The sequence below is a fragment of the Mytilus edulis genome, chromosome 3, assembly GCF_963676685.1.
Source record: "Mytilus edulis chromosome 3, xbMytEdul2.2, whole genome shotgun sequence".
Taxonomy (NCBI): domain Eukaryota; kingdom Metazoa; phylum Mollusca; class Bivalvia; order Mytilida; family Mytilidae; genus Mytilus; species Mytilus edulis.
Window position 1 is genome coordinate 96,062,811 of NC_092346.1, and position 27,117 is coordinate 96,089,927.

Consider the following 27,117-nt stretch of genomic DNA (forward strand, 5'->3'; position numbering starts at 1 on the left):
AGGTGAGCTAAAAATGAAATAAAAAAAATGGGTCACAGTTCATTTAAGCTCACAATCTGCCCCAGAAAGAAGCATACAATTTTGTAAATATCCTTTTTTTTTCTGTTGAACAAATAGGAGAACTAGAGGTATTAAATATCGAAATAAAAAAAGAACTAAATTACAGAAATCGATTAAATTTTACAATTATTTAGTTTATGTACAGCTTATTTGAAAACAATAATAAAAAATGTAGGTCACCAATGAGTAAAAAAAGATATTTCAATCTTAATGCCAAAAAAATGACCTTTTTGCACCAAAGGGAGATAATTTGGAGCTTTTTCAATGAGATAAACATTTTAAAAGTCATCTGGGGCCAAACAGAAACATTTTTTTGGGTTGATTTTTGTACCATATCATAAAGTAATAATTAATAAACAAAGCAAGCAAGATAACTGAAGTCTTGCTTTAGATGCATTAGGAAATTAGCTGTAACGCCCTCCAAATGACTCCATTATCACACCACTGAACTCGACATCTGTTCTATTTGTCAGACACTAAGTAATATAGAAAAGAAATTGATTGGACTTCAACTTCACTAAAAACTACTGTGACCAAAAACTTATACCTTAAGCAGGACAGACAGACAAATGAACTGATGAACGGACACATTGACATAATGCTCCAAAGTTAGGGCATTATACCAATCCAAAGAATATAATTGGAATATTCATTTTGCCAATTACAGCAAAGGCTAAAGATTATTCTTTTTTGTATGATGATTATTAATCTTACATATTAAAGTTAAATTTTAATGCTTTAAGAAACGTAATGATGATAAGTTTTAGACTAATTAGCACGAAGACAAGTTAGTCAACCATGAGAATCAAGAATATTATGTGGAAAATTATTTTAGTTTTGTTCGTGATATAATACCCCCGGCAGTGGAAATGATAAACAAATAATTACACCACAAACAAACTCTGTTTTATCTTTTTCAATTCATTTTTTTAGAAATCATTTAAATCTAATAAATTAATTGTAACTTGACCTAACATAACAATAAACGTTCTTTATTCAGATATATCAATTTGCTGAATAAGACCATTTTACTCAACACTGAGGAGACCAAGTCTTTAAAAACTTATGACAGGTAGATTTTAGGTGGATTTAATTTTTAAAAGAAAAAGTTTGTTGGAGAAGAGATACTATAAAACTTATAATCTGTCATTGGGTATAAATCTTACTCTTGTCATACCATTCTGACAAATAAAACTAAGATAATCTGCAATGTCATCTCACAAAAAATATTATTTTACTGCCTTTCATGCTTAACTCTGGATACCTTATACTGAAATAGTACAAGGATAGTGCCCTTTTAAAAGAGATCAATTCTGTGTTTTAAATCCTAAAGTAAATTACAATTATGGTCTGCAGGGGGCATGATCGTGATAGCGTAGATTTTTCAATTCAAATATGGTCTCAGATTTTGTGTACACAAATATTATATATTAGTACAATATTATATATAAGAGATTGAATGGTTTTAGATATATGATGTGTGCCAAGTTTCATTGACTAGATACGTACCCCAGGACATAAAATTATAGACGTAAGGAAAATTTATACAATCAAAGTTTGCATAGTGCTTAAGACTAATAACAAAAATGTTAACACTTTGAAGTCCTGCTCTTGAAATAAAAAAAAATATATTTGCATATGCTTTTTGCAGAGTTTCACTTTTCTTTATAGCAACTTTATGAATTGTGTAATTTTTCTACAGTAAAAGTGAAATCAACAATGTGTAGCTTAAGTGATGGAGTCTTATATTCTCCTCTAAACTAAAAGATAAATAGCTGCATAGTGGTCTATGACATAAATACTTGTTTTATTCTGATTGTAAATAAGCTGCATAGATGTTTCTGTTATAGGCAGTGGTCTATCATAAATAGACAAAGCATATTTCTTATTCTGTTTGAGATTTAGATGCATTAATGCAGATGACAATGGTCTGACTGAAACTAAAAATGAATAGATGCTTTTGTAGTATAAAATGACCTATCATATATAAAGAACTGATTTCAATTTGGTCAGAAAACCTTGACCATCTCATCAACTGAACATCAATACAGAATCCAGGAAATCATGTATACTACTGAGGCTGAAGGACCATTCAATATGAAATATAGGCTACTGAAAACAGAACTGGTACAGCTTCCATATATATTGTGTATGCAAACAATAAAAATGTGTAAAAAGCTACTGTATAAGACTTGGTATGACATAGCAAGAAACCAGTCAGAATTTTTGCCTTTCATGCTTTACTCTGTTTTCTTGGTATGACATTGAAAGAAACCAGTAATAAATGTTTTTTTGTTCTTAAATTTTCTTTTTAAGTATGGGTTAAAAGACTTAAATGTTCACCCATACAAAAGTATCAACAAGTACACATCCAAAGGATTAAGTATGACATATATCAGTATAGTAATACATATCTAGTTATGTTTTAAATCAATATTAGTACCAATAAAAATAAAATTTAAATATTTTACTTTTACTGTTAAATTAATAACTTTTAAGAAAGAAATTTATTCAATGGATGATTGAGTTTACAATTGGATTGGATCTAACATTGTAGTCTCAATAAACAACATCACCACACAAATTAGAAAGGGATACATGTATATCCTGCTTTACATCATAATTCTACAGGTACACACATTTTTACTACCAAAACAATCCTTAAATCAATGAAAGAATTTAATTATCAAAATCCATGACTTAATATTATTTACCAGTATTACGTACATAGATTACATTCATTGAAATCTTAATACGTCACTACAAAAACTGGTACTTTAAAGTTTATTCAACTTTTAATCTTAGAAATTGTATTTTAGCTAAAAGCATTTAAAAGCAGTAATTCAGCATGCGGATAGTGAACAGAAAAATAAGTATAAAACACAATAAAAGTGTCCTTCTTTATATTCAAAACTTAAAATTTACTCCATAAATCATTGTCTCTTTAACAACACCATCTTGTTACATCTTGTACAAGTTTATCTGGGGCTGTTTGTATATACTTTTAAAAATGTAAATTCATCTTTTAACTGACATACATATATTATACACACAATGAAATATTCTCTCTAACTTAGTAACTGGATCTCTTAGCCTTGGACCAGGGAAGTGACTATGGGTTGAAGGAGGACATTTTTACTTAGAACAATAGTTTATTTTTATTGTTCAATTAGGTAATATTTGTTTAAAAACAAGAAGTCTTATATGTTCTATAAGCTATAACATTACAGATCTACAGATTGAGCTTTATAAAGACCAAAATCATCCAAGTTACTGAGAGCTAAAATTGAATACATGTACCTTCTTTCAAATGATAATTGATAAACAATATTATGTCATCACTGCAATGAATAACCCCCCACCCCACGTTCAAAATAAAATGAACACCTTTCAAATTAAAGAAAACAAACAGATACAATACATACATATATATAAAATAAAACACATTAAAATTGGGCTGTATATAATTTTATAAGTTGTGATTTCTGTCAGGTTATTTACTGTGGTTTGTGGTTTTGAGTGATACCCTATACAACTGTGGGATGGGACACTTAACAATCAGGATATTGTTCATAGATTTTAAATTTGAAATAAATTAAGCTCCTGTATCAGTAGTGAATACCTATAAAGTCAACAACCATAAAAACCACAAAACTCATTCATAAAGATGTTATTAAATAACAACTGTAGGAGAAATGTGCTCAAATTATTAATTTCACAGGGAAGATAAATAAATCATGTTTTTAAATTTCCTAAATTAAGGACATTTTCATTCAAAGTAATAGGAGTTTCCTCTACGTGGCAAATACTAAGTGCATCAAGATGAACCACAGATTCATTTCAATGAATTAGGAATATTACATTTCTCATCTTTAAAGGACATAGTATTTAGTAAAAGTTCAGAAATAAATTAATGATTTTTCCGACGTAGTCTCGGTTTGTGCCCTTTGAACTTAAGGACGCTTAACTATGGCAACAGAAAACGCATGCTTGAAAATACTTTCTGTGATTGGACAAAATGCTGTCATGGTGGGTGATTTGGTTGTGTTTGAAAAAACGTCTCGTTAATTATATTGTGATGGAAAGCAAGTGAAAAACTATAAATATTCGAACTAGATCATACAAAGATTTATATTTTATCAAAATAATTGTTTCTCCAATAGCTCTTTGCATCCGTGACAGCTGTTTATGACAATTATATAATTTTTAATGTAAACTTTGTTGCACGAACGTACATGACTTTTAGAACGCACATGACTTTTAGAACGCACCTACGCATGTGAGATTTCCGCAGGGTTTTTGGTGAATGTAAACAGAAAGATACGAGGACCGAGAATACTGACAACAAACAGAGAAAATGTTGTTTAAATGGTATCTTTGTGCTTCTGAAGGTTATCGAAATGATAGTTTTAAAGATATACTTAAATTTAAATACGTCGGATATCTTTTTTAAAGATAGTTCTTGTTTTACATTCTTTGTAACTACCAAATGTAAATAAAAAAACACAATATGATTTTGAAAGATAACATTCTTATTCTCTGTTTTAAAAAAAAAACCTGATAAAAATCAATCAGAACACTTGTATAACAATAATGACCCTAGATTTCCAATGCATATGGTGTAAATGGCAATGACAAATGAAACATTTAATTTCACTGCAGTTGAATATCACAAGTCTTTAATCAATTAACTTCAAATCAAAGACCACTAGCATTCATTAATTCACTTTTCTCTCTCCAGATAATTAGAGAAACCACCTTCCTTCAATCAAATCTATAGAAAAACATCAACTCAATTCACTTCTAATGACTATCATTTGGCTAAAAGTTTTGGTCAAGTGGCTGGACAAAAAAGAAATACATTCAGTCGTTAATGAGATCATTTAAGTTTGACAATTTCCTTTGCTTTTTATGTACACCTCTTACACCACCCCTCCTGTGAAGTCAATGAGGCAGTCAAACACACCTTTTGTTAGATTTAAATAGTACGAGTGTTGGAGTTCTGGCTTTTATAATTTACCTTTCACTTTCTATAGTATCTCAACTTCAAGTTCAAGTCAAGTGCAGATTTCATTGTCAGGTAAATACAGCTACTATCTTGTCCATGCACATATTGAAAAGGGTTTTGCATAGTTTATTTTTTATGTCTATTGTCCAAAGGATTCATATAGAAAACAAGAATGTGTCCCCAGTACACAGATGCCCCACTCGCACTATCATTTTCTATGTTCAATTGACCGTGAAATTGGGGTCAGAACTCTTAATTTGACAATAAAATTAGAAAGATCATATCATAAGGAACATATATACTAAGTTTCAGGTTGATTGGACTTCAACTTCATCAAAAACTACCTCGACCAAAAACTTTAACCTGAAACTGGACAGATGAACGAAAGAACGGACGGACGCACAGACCAGAAAACATAATGCCCCTCTACTATCGTAGGTGGGGCATAATAATGTCAAAGCTGTTACTATAAATAAGGATACTATACCATATGTTATTTGAAATAATTTGACATTCAGATTGACTGATTGATACTTGCTTAACATTTATAGTTTTAATAAATTACTTTCATTGAAGCCACCAAAGCTATCATGACATGTTGGCTTTGTTATGGACTCTTTATAATGTTTCCTATTTTATTTAAATGACTTCAGTAGAAACTGGCCAGTCAACAGCTATGATTCCACAGTCAGTATATCAGGAACCTGACATGTTTCTTAGTTTGCAAAATGACTTAGTAGAGTCTACCAAAGCTATGATGCCTGGGTGACTTTGTTAGGAACCGTCATGTTAATTAGTTTACACAAGAGTGCACACGCTGAAATGTCTCGCCTTCTTTACTTATCATTGATATTATGTTGATAGTCCTAAGTATAAAGCTTTATTAAAGACTGTCACATAAACTGAACATTAACCAAGATAACAAAACAAAGACCAATGAACCATGAAAATGAGGTCAAGGTCAGATGAACCATGCCAGGCAGACATGTACAGCTAACAATGCTTCCATACAACAAATATAGTTGACCTATTACTTATAGTTTAAGAAAAATAGACCAAAACACAAAAACTTAACACTGAGCAATGAACCATGAAAATGAGGTCAAGGTCAAATAAAACCTGCGCGACTGACATATAGATCATAAAATATTTCCATACACCAAATATAGTTGACCTATGGCATATAGTATTAGATAAAAAGACCAAAACTCAAAAACTTAACTTTGACCACTGAACCGTGAAAATGAGGTCAAGGTCAGATGACATCTGCCCGCTAGACGTGTACACCTTACAATCATTCCATACAACAAATATAGAAGATCTATTGCATAAAGTATGAGAAAAACAGACCAAAACACAAAAATCTAACTATAACCACTGAACCATGAAAATGAGGTCAAGGTCAGATGACATCTGCCAGTTGGACATGTACACCTTACAGTCCTTCCATACACCGAATATACTAGCCCTATTGCTTATAGTATCTAAGATATGGACTTGACCACCAAAACTTAACCTTGTTCACTGATCCATGAAATGAGGTCGAGGTCAAGTGAAAACTGTCTGACGGGCATGAGGACCTTGCAAGGTACGCACATACCAAATATAGTTATCCAATTAGTTATAATAAGAGAGAATTTAACATTACAAAAAATATTAACTTTTTTTTCAAGTGGTCACTGAACCATGAAAATGAGGTCAAGGACATTGGACATGTGACTGACGGAAAGTTCGTAACATGAGGCATCTATATACAAAGTATGAAGCATCCAGGTCTTCTACCTTCTAAAATATAAAGCTTTTAAGAAGTTAGCTAACGCCGCCGCCGTAGCCGCCGTAGCCGCCGTAGCCGCCGCCGGATCACTATCCCTATGTCGAGCTTTCTGCAACAAAAGTTGCAGGCTCGACAAAAATGACTTCAGTAGAGGCCACCAAAGCTATGATGCCACAGTGACTATGTTAGAGACTCTTTACCCTTCTAAAATTACAAAAGTCTGACATTGAAATGTATTACTTATCCATTTAACAATGAACTTTCAAAAAAATACCTTTAATATCAATGTTAACTGAAACTTTGGGAACATTTAACAAAATTGAATTTACCAATATATATATATACATATATTAATACCTATTTAACAGTTTTTCTTTCTTTACTAACTGTGAAATTGTTGGAGTATATAATGGGTTAATCATTAAGATATTGGCTTTATTTGTTACATACAAATACAATTACTTAACTGTTGCCTTTTAAAAATAATTGATAGAGTAAATTTATGTTTAAATAAGTTTGCTTTTAAATGTCCCCACAAGGCAGCAACTGTTGTGGTTCAATATCAAATAAATAAAAATGTAATGAAATTTAAACAAAATCTCATTTAAGTGATTTATAAAATTGGTGTGATTTAAAAAATTATTGTTTGTTGAAGGTTTAAATTTCAACAAATTAACTACCTAGACATATATGTATACTTTAAATAATGAACAAACATTAATTATCAGATCACACATAATGCCTAGCTGTACTTTAATACTATTGTGCAGTGTTCTTCCAAAAACATTTTTAATTTAATTTTTAGAAACAAGATAATATTTCATAATTCCCTGTTTACCAGGATTCTTTATAACATTTGTATTGGGCTCATTACTGTTCATGAAATACCAAATTGTGTGGGTAATGGAGAAAAAAAACGAATTTCAATACTTAGCATTTTAAAGAACAAACTTACTTCCAATTGAACTCTTTCCTACTTTAATACTGATATTCATTTTTGTGATTTACTAAACTTCTTAATGTGTTCATATCAGAGTTCCATGTTTGACAAATATGCAATTCTCATAAACCTTCTACATGCAAAAGTCACAAAAGCAATTTGCTCACATTAAGTTTATTTTGCATTATAATTTGTATATACAGCTTAAAATTGTGAAACCATGGCCACACAAATAGGTAAGAGGAATATTTTCTACTACCAAAAAACATGTATACCAATGACAATAAATATCTACTAATCAGCCTGATTTACAAACATGCACCCAGAGGTGACAACATTAAGATAAAGGGAAGAATGCTGTAGGATATTAAGGATCTTTTCTGTTGGCAGCTTTATAAAAAATCTTTTCTCTGTTCTGAAAATGAGCAGTATGCAGGATACATTATCTATGGTGTCTGAATGATTGATCATTGGTTGCTTAACATCCAGTGGCAAATATTTCATGCATGTTCAGGATCACTATGATGTCTAATTGATTGATTATTGGTTGCTTAACATCCATTGGCAAATATTTCATGCATGTTCAGGACAAAAGTCATCAGTGGTAATTTTTCAAGTGTTTTAAGCAGATGGGAATAGTTTTTATTACAATTCATATCTTTTTTATCCTTTCTGTTTACAAATTACATGTATGTTTGTTGTATAAATAATACATGAATGTCTTTTAACACAGACCAAACAACTTTGATTGTGCTAAAAAGAATATTTGGACAATCCTGTTTTCTATTCTATTTAGGTTACCTAAAATGAAATATAATTATGGCCTATGAAATAAGAACATTATAAGGCCATTCAGGGAGTAGGTATAATATAATGTAATCGAAGGTTTCTTATTAAACTGTCAAAAAAACTTTTAAATGTCCCATTCAATGTTGACTGTCCTTGTGACAAAAGAAGACCGAGTTTCATTACAACTGAAAATAAACCTGATTTGGATCGTAATATGTTGTACAAACAAGACAATTCCTATTTCTTACCTACTGAAACCCATAAAAGAATATTACATCTAACAAAGAAAAGTAAACACCCTCCTTTTACCCTTGTGGCTAGTTCCAACACCATACTATCTGCCAAGGTATAAAAATACTGATAAATGATTTAAACAAACATTGATGATAGCCGTCCAAATAATGAACTTCTCTAATATAAATATAAGTTAATATACTATTACTTGACTACACATAAGTATGTCTCGGTACCTATTGTATATCTTAGTGTACCAATTAAATCATTTCAAAACAAAACTACCTATCTCTCTTGTACCTGGTCATAAAGGTCATGTTTACTTCTTTTAAATGTGTAGTAAAAATTGGATTTCCAGATAAGAGCCACTCACAGTCCTATTTCATAGAGATTTTTTTAGTTTTGTTTGTATCTGGTCCCCTTATAAATTCCACCTTCTTCCTCTTCTGAATATGCCTGGCTTCAAACGAATTGAGATACATTTATATCCATCAATGATTGTCCGACCTAGGATGGTGCACTCAATATATATATAAAGAGAATCATAAATTCAAATAAAACATTAAGTGGGACTATTGCAGTTGTAAATATGAAACCTTCAGTCAACAGCTTAGGACAGTCAAGACATTCCATGTAAATATGCTAAATGCACTCAAAACATTCAATGTAAATTATAGGCTACCTTCAGTCAAAAGATTTGAAGTCAGGACATTTTTCAATGTGAAAGAACTACCTTCAGTCAAAAGCTTTGAACAGTCATGACACTCAATGTAAATATGCTACCTTCAGTCAAAAGCTTTGAACAGCCAGGACACTCAATGTAAATATGCTACCTTCACTCAAAAGCTTTGAACAGTCATGACACTCAATGTAAATATGCTACCTTCAGTCAAAAGCTTTGAACAGTCAGGACACTCAATGCATATATGCTACCTTCAGTCAAAATCTTTGAACAGTCATGACACTCAATGTAAATATGCTACCTTCAGTCAAAAGCTTTGTACAGTCAAGACATTAAATACTTACAGGACAGTGAAATAAGAGCAGCTGAATTTTTTAATAGATTTATCATTCCCTCCCACCCAAAAAAATGAAATGGTGAGGGGGGTCCAAAAAAAATGAAAGTATAGCAATTAATCATTTAAATTTTGAATAATACTTTTTTCATAAACTCTGGCTATGTTTTTGAACAGTGTAATATAATTCTGATATTTGTATGTAATTGACCAGGAAAAATTGCACTGTCTGACATAATATTGTCATAATGTCGTGTGTTCTAGGTGTAAATAGCAAAAGCTGTTTATGCTGACACCACTATAGTGTACAATATCAGTGTTAAACCATAGATGTAATACCCAAATTACATCTATGGTTAAACATTGAAATATGTTAATGTGAGCACATTACATCTCAGTGATAGGTCAAAAGAGTACATGTCAGACTATTTTTGATTTGGATAGCTAGTACTATAAAATACCATTGTAAATGTAACATTTATTAATCATGAATTCACACTTGACATTAAATACAATTGTCAGTCTGTATGCACTGGATTACATAATAGCTTATTTATTCAGATTCATATATATCTATCTAAACCATGTTTATATAATAATCTGGGTATATGGCTTTGACAAATGGAATACATCCATGGTCATCTTTTATAGATTTATTTTAATATCAATCCTTCTTTCTTGAAAACATAAATTTGATGAAGCCTTGAAGGTATATATTTTTTCCATAGACATTTAATAACAGTGAACTAGTTGCTTACTTCAACTTGTCATTTAGTTGACTCATTGGCAATCATACCATACTGACCCAGCAGTATAAGTTGATACATGAATTAAAATCCCTCATGTGAAGAATACTGGCCCAGTGGTATAAGATGACCAAAGTCTTACATGTTAAAGATTGATTGTTGGTTACTTAACGACCAGTGTACATGATGAGAAAGAATACTGGCCCAGCGGTATTACAGTAAGATGAATGTTGTCTTTGGCCAAAACCCTTAGTATATCTGAAGACAAAATGAACACTGTCAACAAAATGTGTTCTTAAAATCATCTTTAGGAACAATTCCATACATACATGTATCATATTGGTTAACTCAAAGAGTGGGTTGTAGTTTAAGGAAAATTTAACTTACACTGAAATTGGTCCTGAGGATTATCTGTGGTGAGGAGTCCAAACCGATATAGTTTGGTAACTGGTCTAGTAGTATAAGATGATGCATGGACTCTTTATCTCCATGGCAACACACTAACACCACCACCAGGACTATCCACTGCAGGATGGTCTTCATTTCTATAATTCTAATTCATTCTAAACCTGAAAAATGATAATATCATTTGATTTTTATTTATGACAAGAAGTTTGTAAACAAGTTTACTCAATAGTTTCTAAACTCACATGGAGCTAAAAAAAACAAAAATAGAACTCGAACTTATTGACCAAAAATTGCCAAAAAACATGTTTTAGTATGAATGTCAAATTCAAAACCCTTTTTTTTTCTTTTGAATTGAATCATATTTTGTCATCCCAGGGATTTTTTACAGCTTACTTGTTTATTAATATTGTTTATTTTTTGCTCATGATTGTTGTACAATGTTGTTGTTCACAGTCTTGTACCTTATTAGATAGCTGTCAGTGGCGGTTCCAGAAATTTTCATTTGTGGGGGCCCACTGACTGCATAAGAGGGGGACCCTCTGGTCATGCTTCAGTGATTCTCTATATAATAAACAAAATTTTTCCCAGAAAAGGGGAGGCCTGGGCACCCCTCTAAATCAGCCTCTGGCTGTTTCATTGGCAGCATAATAACATCTCCTTATTTTAACAATTATGGCCAAAGCTTCTTGTCAGTGGGACTAGAAATAAAAATGATTCCTTTGACCCTTGCAATAACAGGAAATGTTTGACCTATGTACAATGTAAGTGTTATTTTAGGACAAATAGTTCAATTATAAATAAGTGAAACTGTTTACTACAATGTATGACTAAACTGATGTATTTCCACCTATCCATTATATTTGATGCATCTAACAACAAAAAAATCTGTTACTTCAAACAATATGAAAGGACAATCAACATACAATTATTACAATAAGGAAGTACTCAATTGAGCAGAACTAAATGTTTCTTCATTCTTTGTATTACTTTTAGCAACTTTCAAGAGGAAAAATGGCAAAAAAAATCTGGGGAATAGTGATTCAATGTGAGAAATAATGATGTAATCAAACTATTACTTAGTATTTGCCTTGTGTACATCCATGAATGTCCTTGTTTCAGTTTGAACCAAATTAATTATAGCAAAGACCTTCAAATAGTATCTCACTAAACATATACTGTGTATGCTAACACAACACCATACTAGTCTGTTAATTGGTAAGCCTATTCAGAAAATTACTTCTACTTTAGTTTATGCTATATCTCTTGATCATTTTTTATTTTTGTTATGACTTGGACATTTCAGTTTCAAATTAGGAAACCAAAATTTCACAAATAAACATTTTTTGTTTTCCTTTTGTCAATTTCCATTTTCAACAAAGATGATATTTGGCCTCTTCTTACAGTGTGTATATTTTCCAGCTTCAACTACAAAAAGGCAATTGTCTCATTGAATTGGCCATCTTTAAGTTATAAGGGTCACACCATAAATAGAGCCTGTTAAACAGAAGTTGCCTTTGATTGCTGTTTGTCATATTTGTTTTCCATTGTTTTGTCATAATCAAGACTTTGCCTTTCTTATGTTTCACATTTTGTCATAGGCCTTTTATACTGTTTCACAGATGATGACTTATACATGTATGTTCCAATTGTTGAAACCATGTGAATCCTGTCACTTTTCCTACAAATGGGATCTTCCGTATTAAGACTTATATTAACTGATTTATTATTATATGAGCATACCATTTGGTGCCAGCTGGATCTGCTTTCCCTTCTGAGGCACTGAGACCCCCCCCCCCCATTTTTGGTGGGTTTTTTGTTGCTAAATATAATATATAGTTTTTTATAATGTGTTTTGTATGATGTTGTTTGTCTTTTGGTCCTTTTGTTTTTTTGCCATGGCGTTGTCAGTTTGTTTTTTTGCCATGGCGTTGTCAGTTTGTTTTTTTGCCATGGCGTTGTCAGTTTGTTTTTTTGCCATGGCGTTGTCAGTTTTTTTTCAACCTATGAGTTTGATTGTCACTTTGGTATCTTTTGTTTTTTTGCCATGGCGTTGTCAGTTTGTTTTCAACCTATGAGTTTGATTGTCACTTTGGTATCTTTTGTTTTTTTGCCATGGCGTTGTCAGTTTGTTTTCAACCTATGAGTTTGATTGTCACTTTGGTATCTTTTGCCATATGGTCCAGGTTTTGCTAATTGTTGTAGGCCAAAAGGTGACACCTCTAATTGCATAAATCTGCTTCATTTAAGCTTCAAGACTAATAACAAGCTACATGTATTAAGCTTACATCTAATAGCCCACTACAAGCTTTAAAATATAAATGGCCAACATGAGCATTTGACTGTCCTATTGTTTTTCTACATTTACATCTTTGTGTGAGTAACCTGATCTAAGACTAGCCTGGGTCCTTATGACGTGCAGTTAGATATCAGGCTGGGATACCAGGCTAGATCTAGACCAATGACCAGTGACAGACATCTCTTATAAATCTGTGTCAACATTCACCATTCATTTGTAAACTAAGTAAACTTTAACCTGACCAAGATTGACCAGCAAGGTTACTGTAAATATTACTGCTGATATTGTTCTATATTTAGACTTTATTTTGTATATTTCAGCATACTTGTACATGTATATACATGAGACCTGATCTCCAAAGACTGTGGGCATTAAAGATTTTACATGTATTATATTTTGTACATGAACTCTGTGGGCAGAGAGGATTTCAAAAATACAGATGAAAGCATGACCTCCAAAGGCTGTGAGAATAAAAACAAAATCAATATATATATATATTTGAAAGCCTGACCTCTAAGGACTTGGGGCTGAGAAAATATATAGGCGGTTGAGTGGTCTAGCGCGTTGGATACAGTGGAAGAAGGCGATTTGGTGCCATGATATCTCAGTGGCATGAGTTCGCCACATCTGTTATTTGCATGTCAAAGATCAGGAGCCTGTTATAATAGTGGTTGTGGTTGGTAACTGTCTGCCATACCTATTCATCAAATACTGCGTTTATATCCCCATCTTTTTGTCTGTGGTGGATATGTGTCTAATTAACAATTGTACCACATCTCCTTATTTGTCTTTTTAAAGTGTTTTTTACATGAGTTTAGATTTACAAAACCTAACCTGAATTCTTTATTGTTTGTAAAATATTTTAAGTGAAAACAAAGACAGCCTGAAGTAGACTTTAAACATTTTACCTACTATTAAGAATATACAGAAAGACAATGTGTCTTGATATGATTGATGAGGCAATGGTTGTTCATTCAACAAACAACAAATGGACATTTTCTATAGAAAGAAACAAGTGAAAGCAAACCTTTTGTTCTGAATCACTTGAGACTATTTAATGAATGTTTTATGATTTTGTTTTGAAAATTAGAAAAATAGTTAATCTTATTTAAAGTTCAATGTTGTCTTAAATCTGAAATATTTTAATCCTATTAAGAAACTTAGTCAGTTAGTAGATAATTCATTCATAGAACATTAGCTAATTTAAATTCTAACATGACGTCCTTCAAACGCTTTGAGTACACACCCGTGGTAAAATATGAATATATTGTTCGGGCTGTTTCGATCATACTCCTTTGTCATATGTTTTTTTTATAAATGAGGTACCCGACGTCATAAAACGATGACGTCAGAATATAAGCAAATTTTCAGGGGAAATACACGCTTGTGAAACCAAAAGTCATCACAAAAAGGAAAGGTAAACAAACGATGCTAAAATGTGTTTAAAGCTATTTTTTTATACATATAAGACATACATGTATTAGTACAACTTATGTCACTTATACAGTTTGCTCCGTTCTTTAACGTCAATTTAATAGTGCTTTTACTTATGGGAACGGCACATAATGCCTTCACCTAGAGTGCTTCAATCCAAAACAATTGCTGTATTTGTCCTATTAGAATAGAAATAATTCATTGGGGCTTGAATATATATTGTGATTTTACCACAGGTTGTCCCTTTATGCTGATATTTTACCCCTCACTATCGCTCTGACAGGGTAAAATATATGTCATAAAGAGCCAACCCATGGTAAAATCAAGATATATTCAAGCTCCCATGAATTATTTCTTAATTAATTCAGACATGTATTTTAGGCAAGAATGAACATGCATGTTGCAATAAGACATGTATGTAAAGAACTTCTACATTGGTCCTTAAAAACTATCTTCCTGGTGCAAATATTTCCAGCTCAGGCATTATAAAAGAAGTAAAAGCTTTTTATTGGCAGAAAAAAAAAGAGAAACAACCAAAGCAATTATGATGCTGTTTCCTGTTACTATATATACTGAGGATTTTACTTTCCTGTTTGCGTTATTAAAAAAAAATTTATTCTCTCAATTTCATAATTATTACATTAAAAGCTTTGATTTTTTATATACTATTTACCAGTAATCAGACTACAATAATTTTCTTAATGAATTAATTTTTATATTTCATCCCCCTGTTTAAACTTCTTAAAAAATTGCAAAAGAGAATGCATGTAATGAAAAAAATGCTCTAATATCAGTGACTGTACAGTAGTTTTTTCAAGCAGCAAAAATATCTAAAATACTCACCAGGGGCAGATCCAGCCATATTAAAAAAAGGGGGCTTCCCAACCCAGGACAAGGGGAGGGAGGGGGGGGGGGGGTTCTCAACTATATGTCCCCATTCAAATGCATTGATCGTCCTCAAAAAAGGGGGGTTCCAACCCTGGGAACCCTCCCTCTGGATCGCACTGCTAACTTCATGTACAGACACAATGTTTGATGTATTCTCCTTTTACAGACTTATTTGATGCATTACATGTACATATTGATTTAATTGATTGATCAAATTGATTGATGGTAGTTTAATAAAATGCCTAGTCAATGCACATGTGCATAAAATTGAGAATGGAAATGGGGAATATGCCAAAGAGACAACAACCCGACCATAGAAAAAACACAACAGCAGAAGGTCACCAACAGGTCTTCAATGTAGCGAGAAATTCCCGCACCCAGAGGCGTCCTTCAGCTGGCCCCTAAACAAATATATGCTAGTTCAGTGATAATGATCGCCATACTAATTTCCAAATTGTACACAAGAAACTAAAATTAAAAATAATACAAGACTAACAAAGGCCAGAGGCTCCTGACTTGGGACAGGCGCAATGTGCATGTTTTGCATCAAGAAATTACCTACATGAGAATACTTGAATTTTAAAAAAGTCAGGCATTAAACACATTATTAAATTTTACAATGCAAATAGAGCCTATGTTTACTGATACAGTAATTTGTTTACAATACTTTTGACTCACTTTTGAACTTCCAAGTCTTGTATGTTAAACTTTATTTACTCAACAAAAAATAAAATTAACCATAGACATTGTCATTGGCTAATTTTACAAACAATTTGATAATGATGCTAGATATCCCATATTGAGCTTTACAATGTCTCTACATACTAAATCTAACACTATATCATTAGTGAAATTACACTCCCCCTTTTATCAATTTAAAACATAACAGGTGCCCTTAATTAACTAGTTCCCTATCGCCATTCCCTATCGCCATTTAATTTTAAAATGTTGAGTTACAAAAAGTAAAGATATGTATAAGTTTCATGTTGGTAAGCCTAAAACATGCCAACTTGGTGTCTTATTTTGAAAAATAAATAGGCACACCTGAAAATATCTTTTTACCTGTCCAAAATAACGTTACCTGTGCAGACGATTTCACCGAAATACAAATTGTCACATCAAAATCTTTTCTTTTTCTTCACTTTTCTAGAATTTGTCCACATTTTATTCTGTCACTGACTTTTAGTTCCGTTTACACCACTAAACATGTGCTATACAGTAGCAGCCGCTATATTTTGGTAAATCAGTGCAAATCTTGATTTGGTCTGTTTAAAATTGCGACTCACTCCCACCAAAATAAAAATATCTTTTAATTTTTTCAATAATGTACCTTCATTTTGAATATGTGAATTTATAACTTAGCATTAATTTATTATTTTCACATTCTTGTGTCACATCTTCTTGTAAAATCATCAAACATTGCATTGAATATGTTTAAATTTGAATGATAAACTTTACCTGCGACAGTGGGAGTAAGTTTCTGTAATTCAATAGCAACTTTGTACCCTCTTGATCAACAATACGCTTTGAAACAGGGCCAAACATGAATGTGAGTTGACTTGTCAAAAATCATAGCTTTTTTAAAGTTATATAACTACTGTCACCGGTTATAAAGTGCACATTGAAGAAGATAATTAATAATGGATTTGGACAAAGTAGTTTTTATTTTTGGATACTTGTTTATTTTTGTAAAATTCTGGCCAGTTTCAGCAGATGGGACACATGGCCATGCACTCTCAGTGACAACTGTGCATGGTTTAAAAACTACTGAAGAAAGTGTAAATGAAGAAAATGTAAAGATTCACAGTGAAATTCTGAAGATTCCTCATGATTGTAGCAAGATTATTTATTTGGATATTGTCCAGTATATGGAGGTAAGTCTAAATTAAAATATTATTAATTATAATTTAATACATGACATACATGTAAGAGTGTGAATACATTTAGTAAAAGATTAGAAGAGCAGACATGACTGATATGATTTAGACTAATGTTAAACCTTGAGTTTATTGTGATGGAATTTACAAATAGTGACACAAATTTCTTCTTTTATTTTGTTGGTAAACAGATAAAAGTTGAATTATTGACATTGTTTAAAAAAGTCTCATAGTAAATATTAACCTTTCTTGTTGCGCATTGTGCATGTCGCAAGCCAGGAACTAGCAGTGACCAGTGGCATATTTGAAGATGTAACAACCCCCCCCCCCCCAATTTTGATCTAAAATTATTTTTTTCAATCATTTTTACTATTAATATTGTACTGAGATTCACCCCTGTATGCTGTAATTGCTAAAGTTGTTTTTTGTTCATATACAAATTTATCTTTTTGAATTGTTTCACAGTTTGACATATGCTGATGCATTTGTTGCTTATTTTAGTAACAGGCTTTTCCTCATTGTTGAAGATCAGTTTATTATTTATTGCTCAAATATTTTCTTTAGTAGATTTTTGTCTCATTGGTAATCATGCCATGTCTACTTGTTTTTTTATGTTTGAAAATAGAGAGATGCTTGTCATTTTAAGTGTATGCATAAAATTGAATTTGGGATATAAATCACCATGACAGCAACCCAATGACTGAAATATGTAAAACATCTGAGATACTAATTCCTTGAGTTATTGCCCCTGTTTGTGCATTATAATGTTTTACCTCATTTCTATGCTTTTCATTGCTTTTGGAATGTTTCTATAAAGGCCAAATTAATCACAAAATGTGCCAACTTTTATCCAAATCATTCATTTCCATTCTCAATTTTACTTCAAAACTCCAATCCAATTCTTGTGTGAGTTGACCCAAAAGTGATTAAAAAAAACCCCAAAAAACCCTTTGAATCAAATTTTTAATATATATATCATAAAGTACCAAGAGTGATGATCATTATGATTGTACACATTTGAAAGTACAATTTTGAAGATTAAATATAATTTGTATTGAGTACAATACTAAAGAAGGCCTGATTTAAATGTGAGTTTATTATCCGATTAGTATCTCCAATCGGATTGTCTGAGATATTTACCTATGTTAATTTCATTCATCATTGCTGACATTTAGTACAATTCATCTTAATGTTTGGTGTTAAGACAGCATTGTACTGGATAATAAAATCTATTATGATCCTTCAGTGTAATCAACCGGAACAATCAATGGTTAATTGATGGATTAATTTGTTTTGACTAATAACTATACAATATAGGTTTTGCTTACTGTGATAGTCAATACATGTATGTTGTTTTTCCAACTATTTCATATCCTTTTCTGATTTACTTCCTCTTTTTGATAATTTGTTCATTTAGAATTTTCAAGATCACATGTTTATCCTTAATCAGAAAAATACTTCTGTTTATAGTTTCCTAATAACATTTATTTTCTTGCAACATAATGACTACCTTTAAGATTTTTGGGGATAATTCAGCTATTTTCAAAAGGGGGGGGGGTCCAAACCAAGGATAAAAATGGGTGAGTTCAACTAAATGTCCCAATTCAAATTCATTGATTGGCAAAAAAAATCAGCACACTGTTGTCTGCTCTATTGTCGGGTTGTTGTCGCTTTGACACATTCCCCATTTACATTCTCAATTTTAGTTTTATTTCAAAGACTTGAACTTTTACACTCAGAAGCTGGTTGTTATATAATTGTCAACAGTATTTTTGATTTCAAATAAATATGTTTTTATAATCATGTGAGATAAGAACTCTTTGATACTTATAACAGTGTAAAATGTTCAGAAATTTCCCACCAAAGATTTGATTTTTTTTTTAAGAAAACTTCTGAAATCATAGATTTTATGTAAAAAAGATCATTATTAAAATTGATGCTCAAGATAATTTCTGGGGTCATTTTCTGGAAAATATGAAATTCTCACAAGAAAATGACTAAAGAGGTACTTATGATGTAGTTTATATTTTATATCCAGATGTTATGTAAAAGATCAGGGTTGACTAACTATCAAATATTAACATGACATCTGCAGGAATTAATAGGTGTGTGATGAGAGACCTGTTTTTCATGGATCATTAAATGCACATGCAGTGCATCTTATGTTTTGTGGCATTAATGTCTGAATAACCAGCTGGCATGTTCATATGCTTTTGTACTATATTATCCCACCTATGGAATTTGAATGAGCAATTAAAACTCTAAAAAGACCCTCATAAAATAGAAAAACAAAGGACAAATGAAGGATATTTTGTAATCCATCCATGATACAATAAAATCAGTGCAGGCATAGCAAAAAACACTCAAGTTTTTAAAATGAAATTTTGTGGAATAAGCCTTAACTTTAAGCTTTCAGAACATCATTCGCCTTATGAGGTCCAATAGAAGATAAGGGTAATACTTTAATTAGACAGCAACCCAATAACACCAATCTACATGTATAATGATCCTCTAGTGACAAAATGATACTAAGAATTATGAGTACTGTACATGTTTTACCATGCATATCAAATCTTTCAAAAAATGTTAACCCTTACTTATAATCTTACAATCTGTAGTTTTCTGTATAAATATAAAAATAAAAATATGTGGTATGATTGACAATGAGACAACTTTCCCCCAGAGACCTAATGACGTAGAAGTAAGAAAACTACAGTTCATTGTATGCGTTTTGTTTTTGTTTTTCTCATCTTAGGTTTTTTTGTTGATGATCAGATCGTTACTGTCATTTTACTTTTGATTGGCCCTTTGTATCTTCCTTTTATTTATCATATACATGTATTTACATTGCTAACAATATTTATTTTTGTTGTTTATGATATTAAAAAGACAACGTTAAATAAATCTTTAGTGTATTGTTTAGAACACTCCTTTAGATCTACATTTGACAGTATTATGCAACCTGTTAAAGTTTCTCAATAAACTATTTTGGCTGAAATTTACTCTGGTGAATTGAGTGCTTCTGCAAATTTACATTTTGATGTTTACCAAAAACTAATTAATATTACCCATTTTACCTGAAAACTTTTAAAATATGATAATAAATTGTGGACTGTAAAATAAATATATACTCCTTCCACTTAAGGATAATTTTCTAACTGAAAAATAATTTGATTTATAGCTAGGTGTCATGTGTCTGACAGAATATTTACCATAAACTAAAAAAGATAGTAACGTTGTACTCATCTCACTATTATAATACACCGCTTGGCTGGTTTTATTTTGTTGGTTATCACTGTAGCAGAACTGTGGCTACTGTATACAAGGTGTATGCTAGACCAGATAATTACACACTTCAGGAACCCATTCAAATCCTAATTGACCTACTTCAGGAGGAAAGATTATATTTTTTTGTACAATTTAATAAAACACATTGTGGCTAAATTTGGATTTGAGATTTTCATTTTTAAACCAGTGATCTGTCAAAACAGTTCTAAGCTATAATCTTCTTGTTTTGAATAAGTTTTCTTTTAAAATCAAATGTTTAAACCAAAATAAAATTATACTGTTGATACTATCTGGTAAAATTCTAATGTAATGACATTTTTGATAATATTATATGTGTTAAACATAAATCTACAATTGTTCCTTGTCAATTGTCAGAAGTTTACATGTATATCTTTGATAAAAGTCACATTCTTAATCCTCGGAAATTTGGAAATTTCTATGAATGAAAGTTGAATTGTTATTAGAACGTAATCGATCAAACTTTGAATGAGAAAAGAATAATATATATATATATAACTGGAATCTTGATATACAACTACATTTATTTTGAATATGGAGAATTAAGAACCTTTAAAATAAAAATTGTAGAGAATATATATTCTATAATATGTGCGTTTCTCGTTTTTTATATAGATTAGAATGTTGGTGGTTTAACACTTGTAATTTTAGGGCTCTTTTAAGCATGCTGTTCATTGTGAGCCTAATTAAGGCTATGGCTCTGTGTTAAAGACCTTACCTTGACCTATAATGGTTTACTTTTATATATTGTGACTTGGATGGAGAGTTGTCTCTTCGGCATTCATACCACATCTTCCTTTTATATCTTCATATGTACTTCACATGTTCATGTGTTTTCTACAATATTGTGCCTTCATGTGTTGTATGAAATATTGCATTAGAGGACATCATCAAATCCCTTAGATTAGAACGGACATGAAATTTGTATTTGTTATGTTAGTTATTGTTCAGTCCCATGTGTCCTAACTCTGAGACAAGGAAAGATAACTTCACTTGTTTAATTATCTAGAAAAAGGTCTTGACACATTTAAAAACTTAGATAAATCTTATCCAAATTTTGCTACAGAGATAATACACATTAAAATTCTGATGATAAATAGTAAATCATTGTTATGTACATGTTCACTTGAGTAAGATGGTTTCATTCATCACTTTATCATTGCTTGTTTGTACATATTGTAAGGTCTATCAGTATTCCCTGAAGTCAGATCTGCCTATATTTGTGATATTGTAGACATTGAAAGTAGGAATAAGAGAAATGAAATGATTTAAAGCAGAGACTATCATAGCTCTGCTGTCAACATTATCACATGACCTTACATTTACAAATTTACAAATGTAAGCAAAATTGGACTAAATTAAAAAAAAAACATATTATCGTGCCAGGAAATTTATTGCAATGTCTTGTTAACCACACTTATATCGTATAAACTTTTTTTAAAAACTTTTAAAGCATTTAATACAAATGACCTGGTTTTAAAGATTTCAACTGTCTTATTTTATTCAGATTTATCACCAGAAACACCAAATAACATGACCACTATATAATTTATGTACTTATAGTCATAATGATAAAATGGACTGTAAGTTACATTTATACCTGTCCTAATTCTACAACTAAATAAACACATTGATGACAAACAACAAGTGTTATCACACTACAAGGACAACTGGGTTACAAGATTTGAAAGGCCAATAGTATTGGTTTGTAGTTTCTTGGACTCTTTCTCACGACAACAGTTTTGCTTAGATTTGTGGTGTAGGCCACTAGTATTGGTTTGTAGTTTCTTGGACCCTTTCTCATGACAACAGTTTTGCTTAGATTTGTGATGTAGGCCACTAGTATTGGTTTGTAGTTTCTTGGACCATTTCTCACGACAACAGTTTTGCTTGGATTTGTGATGTAGGCCACTAGTAATGGTTTGTAGTTTCTTGGACCCATTGTCATAAGGACAACAGGTTTATTTACATTTGTAAGGCCACTAGTATTGATTTGTAGTTTATTGGACTCTTTCTCATAAGAAAAACAGGTTTATTTAGATTTTTGGTGTAGTCCACTGAGAATTGGCTTGTAGTTTCTTAGACCCTTCCATGCAGAATGGTCCAGCATGCCATAAGAATCCTTTCCAGAAAAAGATTATGGCTTTTAATTCCATTTAAAAAACATTCTTTTATAAAACACACTTTTGCAGTGGAGAAAAATACAATTTCTGACAAAAGTACTGTTCTTCACTGAGCATTCAATAGCTTAAAAGAGTGCATAAGACCAGAACACACCAGAATTTTAGATAAAATGTGTGAATTTCAAGTGATGACATAACTATGTCTGAGAAATTTAAAAAACCCACTGACGTAACACTTTTCTTTAGATATGTGACCGAAGTTAAATTTGACTCCCATCATTGACACTGTTCCTTTCCCGAAGCCTTTCATTATACACATTTTCAAAAAATCAGAATAAAAAGTTATAATTCATGAAGAAAAAGTTGATAATTCTAGGTATAAGCTGGGATGGTTCTTTCCATTCTGTCAGGTAAAAAAGACAGGTAACAATTTCAAACAGGATCTTAATTTAACCTTGTAAGACAAAAGGTCACATGGTACAATTTACTGAATGGTTAGAAAAGTGTTTACTAAATAGAAGTCTAGAAGTTCTGAGTATATAAACAATATGCAAAGGGACCTCAGATTTAGCAAGTTATGATTGAAAGGGTGGTTACTTATGGGCTGATTTTCTTTACAACAGAAAGAGTGGCTGATTATTATGTCTGAAAGACTATAATCTGTTAACGAGAGAGCAAATATACATCCTACCTGTTCCTTAACTATAAGGTATTTTTAATACCTTCGTTCTTGCATTGCTTTGACTAAATCCAACTGACTTGACTGACTTTTCAGGTTGTTGACATAAAACTGTCTTTTCAGTTCAATGTCGGATATTTTAGCTTTTTTGACTTTTTTTGTGAACAATTCCAGCATGTATTATCTGCTACTAACTGATCATTTTAATTGCATGTGGAATTGTATTGTTTCTTTATATAAAAATAGAAGATGTGGTATCATTGCCAATGAGACAACTCTCCACAAGATACCAAAATGACACAGAAATAAACAGCTATAGGTCACCATATTACATTCAACAATGAGCAAAACCCACACGTTAATACATGTACTTTATATAAACTGATGTTTTTTAAGCATGGTTGTTATAGTAAACATGAATGAATTAACTTTAAAAAAAAATTGTTTGGTTTACTGGTTTATAAACATTAATATTTTTATTATATCAAAACTATACTAAAGTACTTCTTAAAACAGCCACAAAAGTTTTATTCTTAAAAAACAGAATGGCGAGAATAATCATTTATATTCAATATTTTGACTGGATTCGTATAACACCAATTCCTTAAGGATATAAAAATGACACTAGTTTTCAAAAAAAGTCATCCATGGTCGTAAGTATGCATAATCTTCACATAATAGGATGAAAGTACACGCACACGCATGAAATCACGCCATTTATACTTGGCATACGTACCGTAGAGTGAAAAGAACAAACAAGGTGAATTGAATAAATTAGAATTTTGATGTAAATGCAGACACATAATTTCACTAAAAATGCTTGAGTAAGCAGAACATAAATAGATAACACCTCGCTAGCCATAAAATAGAATCCTAATACCACCATCAATTGAAATTCAAATAAACTATACACCTTTATGCTTACTGTGAACAAAGAATGATGGTAACACAGTCTATGAGATAAAAAAACCAGCAACTAGACAATGCATATTACTTAGCTGTGAAATGCATTTGTACAAACACACACACCAACAAGCAGAATATTTATATATCAGTTAAATTTCAAAAAGTATGAGCAAAAAAAAGTGTTGTGTTATATATATATATATAAATGTAAACTGACAAATCCACTTAAGATCAGCAGTATTAAAACATGAATAGACCTTTCTACATTAGCAATAAAAACACTGAAATATACCTTTTCATTCCGGTAAAAGCACAAAAATACAATACCTTTTCATATTAAAAAGACAACATCATTTTTCTGCTGACTTAACATCATTTTCCTGCTGACTTGCTATAAAACAAAGAATGTGTCCATGGGACAGATGCCTCAGCTAATGTAAACATACAGCAAATTCAGCCATTTTGAAGGGGGCAAAGGGACACTACTTGATAACACCACCAAAATTGGATCTTGGTCAGTGTTTGGTGGTACATGTACTTAGCATTGTGTATAAGTTTCATAACATTTGGTTGAGGAATACTTAATTTTAAAGAACATAAATTTAATTTGAGAAATGAGGATATACAGACTTTTATATAGCTGGAGATAAAGTTTTAATAATATATCTAAATCCTTCTTGCATGATATGTGTTGGGAAGATATATAACATAATATAACATGTATAATAACCCTCATGTTTTCTGTCAGAAAGCTGTGTCACAAGAGGCTGCTGTAATTTGATGTCAAATATCTTATCTGTAGATGTTGAATAGGTTTTATTTTCAGGAATGTCTAAGTTTCTAACGTCTATGTAAAAACAGGACTTTCTTCAGGCCAAAGGTTGTCTATAGTATTTGTACAATGGTTAGAATGGGGTGTAGAATTTCTGATAACATTCCTTTGAGTGGTGTCAGAATTTGTCTAAGACAGACAATAGCATATATTTTAAGTCTTTACTTGTATGTTTTGATAGTGTTGAAGGGGTATAGGTCATCTGTTTTGTCATGTAATTTGTACATTAACCTGAGTATTCATGACAAACAGTAACAGCCAGTATCCTGTATTGGTTTCATTAGTACACAGCATAAAGTTGAAGTTTAGATAGAGTATTTAACATTTTACATGTATTTATGAATTTAGAAGTGGTAGACACTCAAAACCAAACTCTATGTATGTTTATATGAATGTTAAAGAAAACCTATTCTGTTAATAGTCTTAAACAAATTTTGTTTTTTGTTTCAGATCACCCACCCAATAATACTTATAATATTTTGATAAAACTTGGCAGTTTTGAGGCATCTGTAAGACATTCTTTGCTAATTAATTTAGGGTAAACCTTGAATTACATGTCAAAATGATGAGTGGAATTTGAAGTAAACATGTGTAAAACTGTTATATTTTGTGTGAGATTAGTAAGGAGCCTGTAACTCAGTAGTTGACGTTTGTTGCTGTGTATCATATTTGATTTTCATTCATTATTATACGACCGCAAATTTTGAAAAAATTTTCGTCGTATATTGCTATCACGTTGGCGTCGGCGTCGTCGTCGGCGTCGTCGTCGTCGTCGTCGTCGTCGTCGTCCGGCGTCCGAATACTTTTAGTTTTCGCACTCTAACTTTAGTAAAAGTGAATAGAAATCTATTAAATTTTAACACAAGGTTTATGACCATAAAAGGAAGGTTGGTATTGATTTTGGGAGTTTTGGTCCCAACATTTTAGGAATAAGGGGCCAGAAAGGGCCCAAATAAGCATTTTCTTGGTTTTCGCACCATAACTTTAGTTTAAGTTAATAGAAATCTATGAAATTTTGACACAAGGTTTATGACCACAAAAGAAAGATTGGGATTGATTTTGGGAGTTTTGGTTTCAATAGTTTAGGAATAAGGGGCCAATAAAGGGCCCAAATAAGCATTTTTCTTGGTTTTTGCACAATAACCTTAGGTTAAGTAAATGGAAATCTATGAAATTTAAACACAATGTTTATGACCACAAAAGGAAGGTTGGTATTGATTTTGGGAGTTTAGGACCCAACAGATTAGGAATTAGGGGCCAAAAAGGGACCCAAATAAGCATTTTTCTTGGTTTTCGCACTATAATGTTAGTATAAGTAAATACAAATCTATGAAATTTAAACACAAGGCTTATGACCATAAAAGGAAGGTTGGTATTGATTTTGGGAGTTTTGGTCCCAACAGTTTAGGAAAAAGGGGCCCAAAGGGTCCAAAATTAAACTTTGTTTGATTTCATCAAAATTGAATAATTGGGGTTCTTTGATATGCCGAATCTAACTGTATATGTAGATTCTCAACTTTTGGTCCCGTTTTCAAATTGGTCTACATTAAGGTCCAAAGGGTCCAAAATTAAACTTAGTTTGATTTTGACAAAAAATGAATCGGTTGGGTTCTTTGATATGTTGAATCTAAAAATGTACTTAGATTCTTGATTATTGAAGTTTTTTTGGTCCAGTTTTCAAATTGGTCTACATTAAGGTCCAAAGGGTCCAAAATTAAACTTTGTTTGATTTCATCAAAAATTGAATCCTTGGGGTTCTTTGATATGCCAAATCTAACTGTGTATGTAGATTCTTCATTTT

At 31.5% G+C, this 27,117-nt stretch overlaps 2 protein-coding genes across 2 annotated transcripts in view; one reads left to right on the forward strand and one right to left on the reverse strand.

Moving 5' to 3' along the window:
* The window catches only part of LOC139517881 (uncharacterized), a 47,458-nt gene extending 30,588 nt beyond the window's left edge, over positions 1 to 16,870 (reverse strand). The window contains exons 1-2 of the mRNA XM_071309368.1: positions 16,675 to 16,870; positions 10,955 to 11,136 (exon numbers count right to left, since the gene is read on the reverse strand). Coding sequence (XP_071165469.1) covers positions 10,955 to 11,110 — 156 coding nt within the window. The 5' untranslated portion in view covers positions 11,111 to 11,136; positions 16,675 to 16,870. The remainder of the gene's footprint in view (positions 1 to 10,954; positions 11,137 to 16,674) is intronic.
* Positions 16,771 to 27,117, forward strand: part of LOC139517882 (uncharacterized) — a 108,517-nt gene continuing 98,170 nt past the window's right edge. Inside the window, exon 1 of the mRNA XM_071309369.1 lies at positions 16,771 to 17,467. Coding sequence (XP_071165470.1) covers positions 17,234 to 17,467 — 234 coding nt within the window. The 5' untranslated portion in view covers positions 16,771 to 17,233. The remainder of the gene's footprint in view (positions 17,468 to 27,117) is intronic.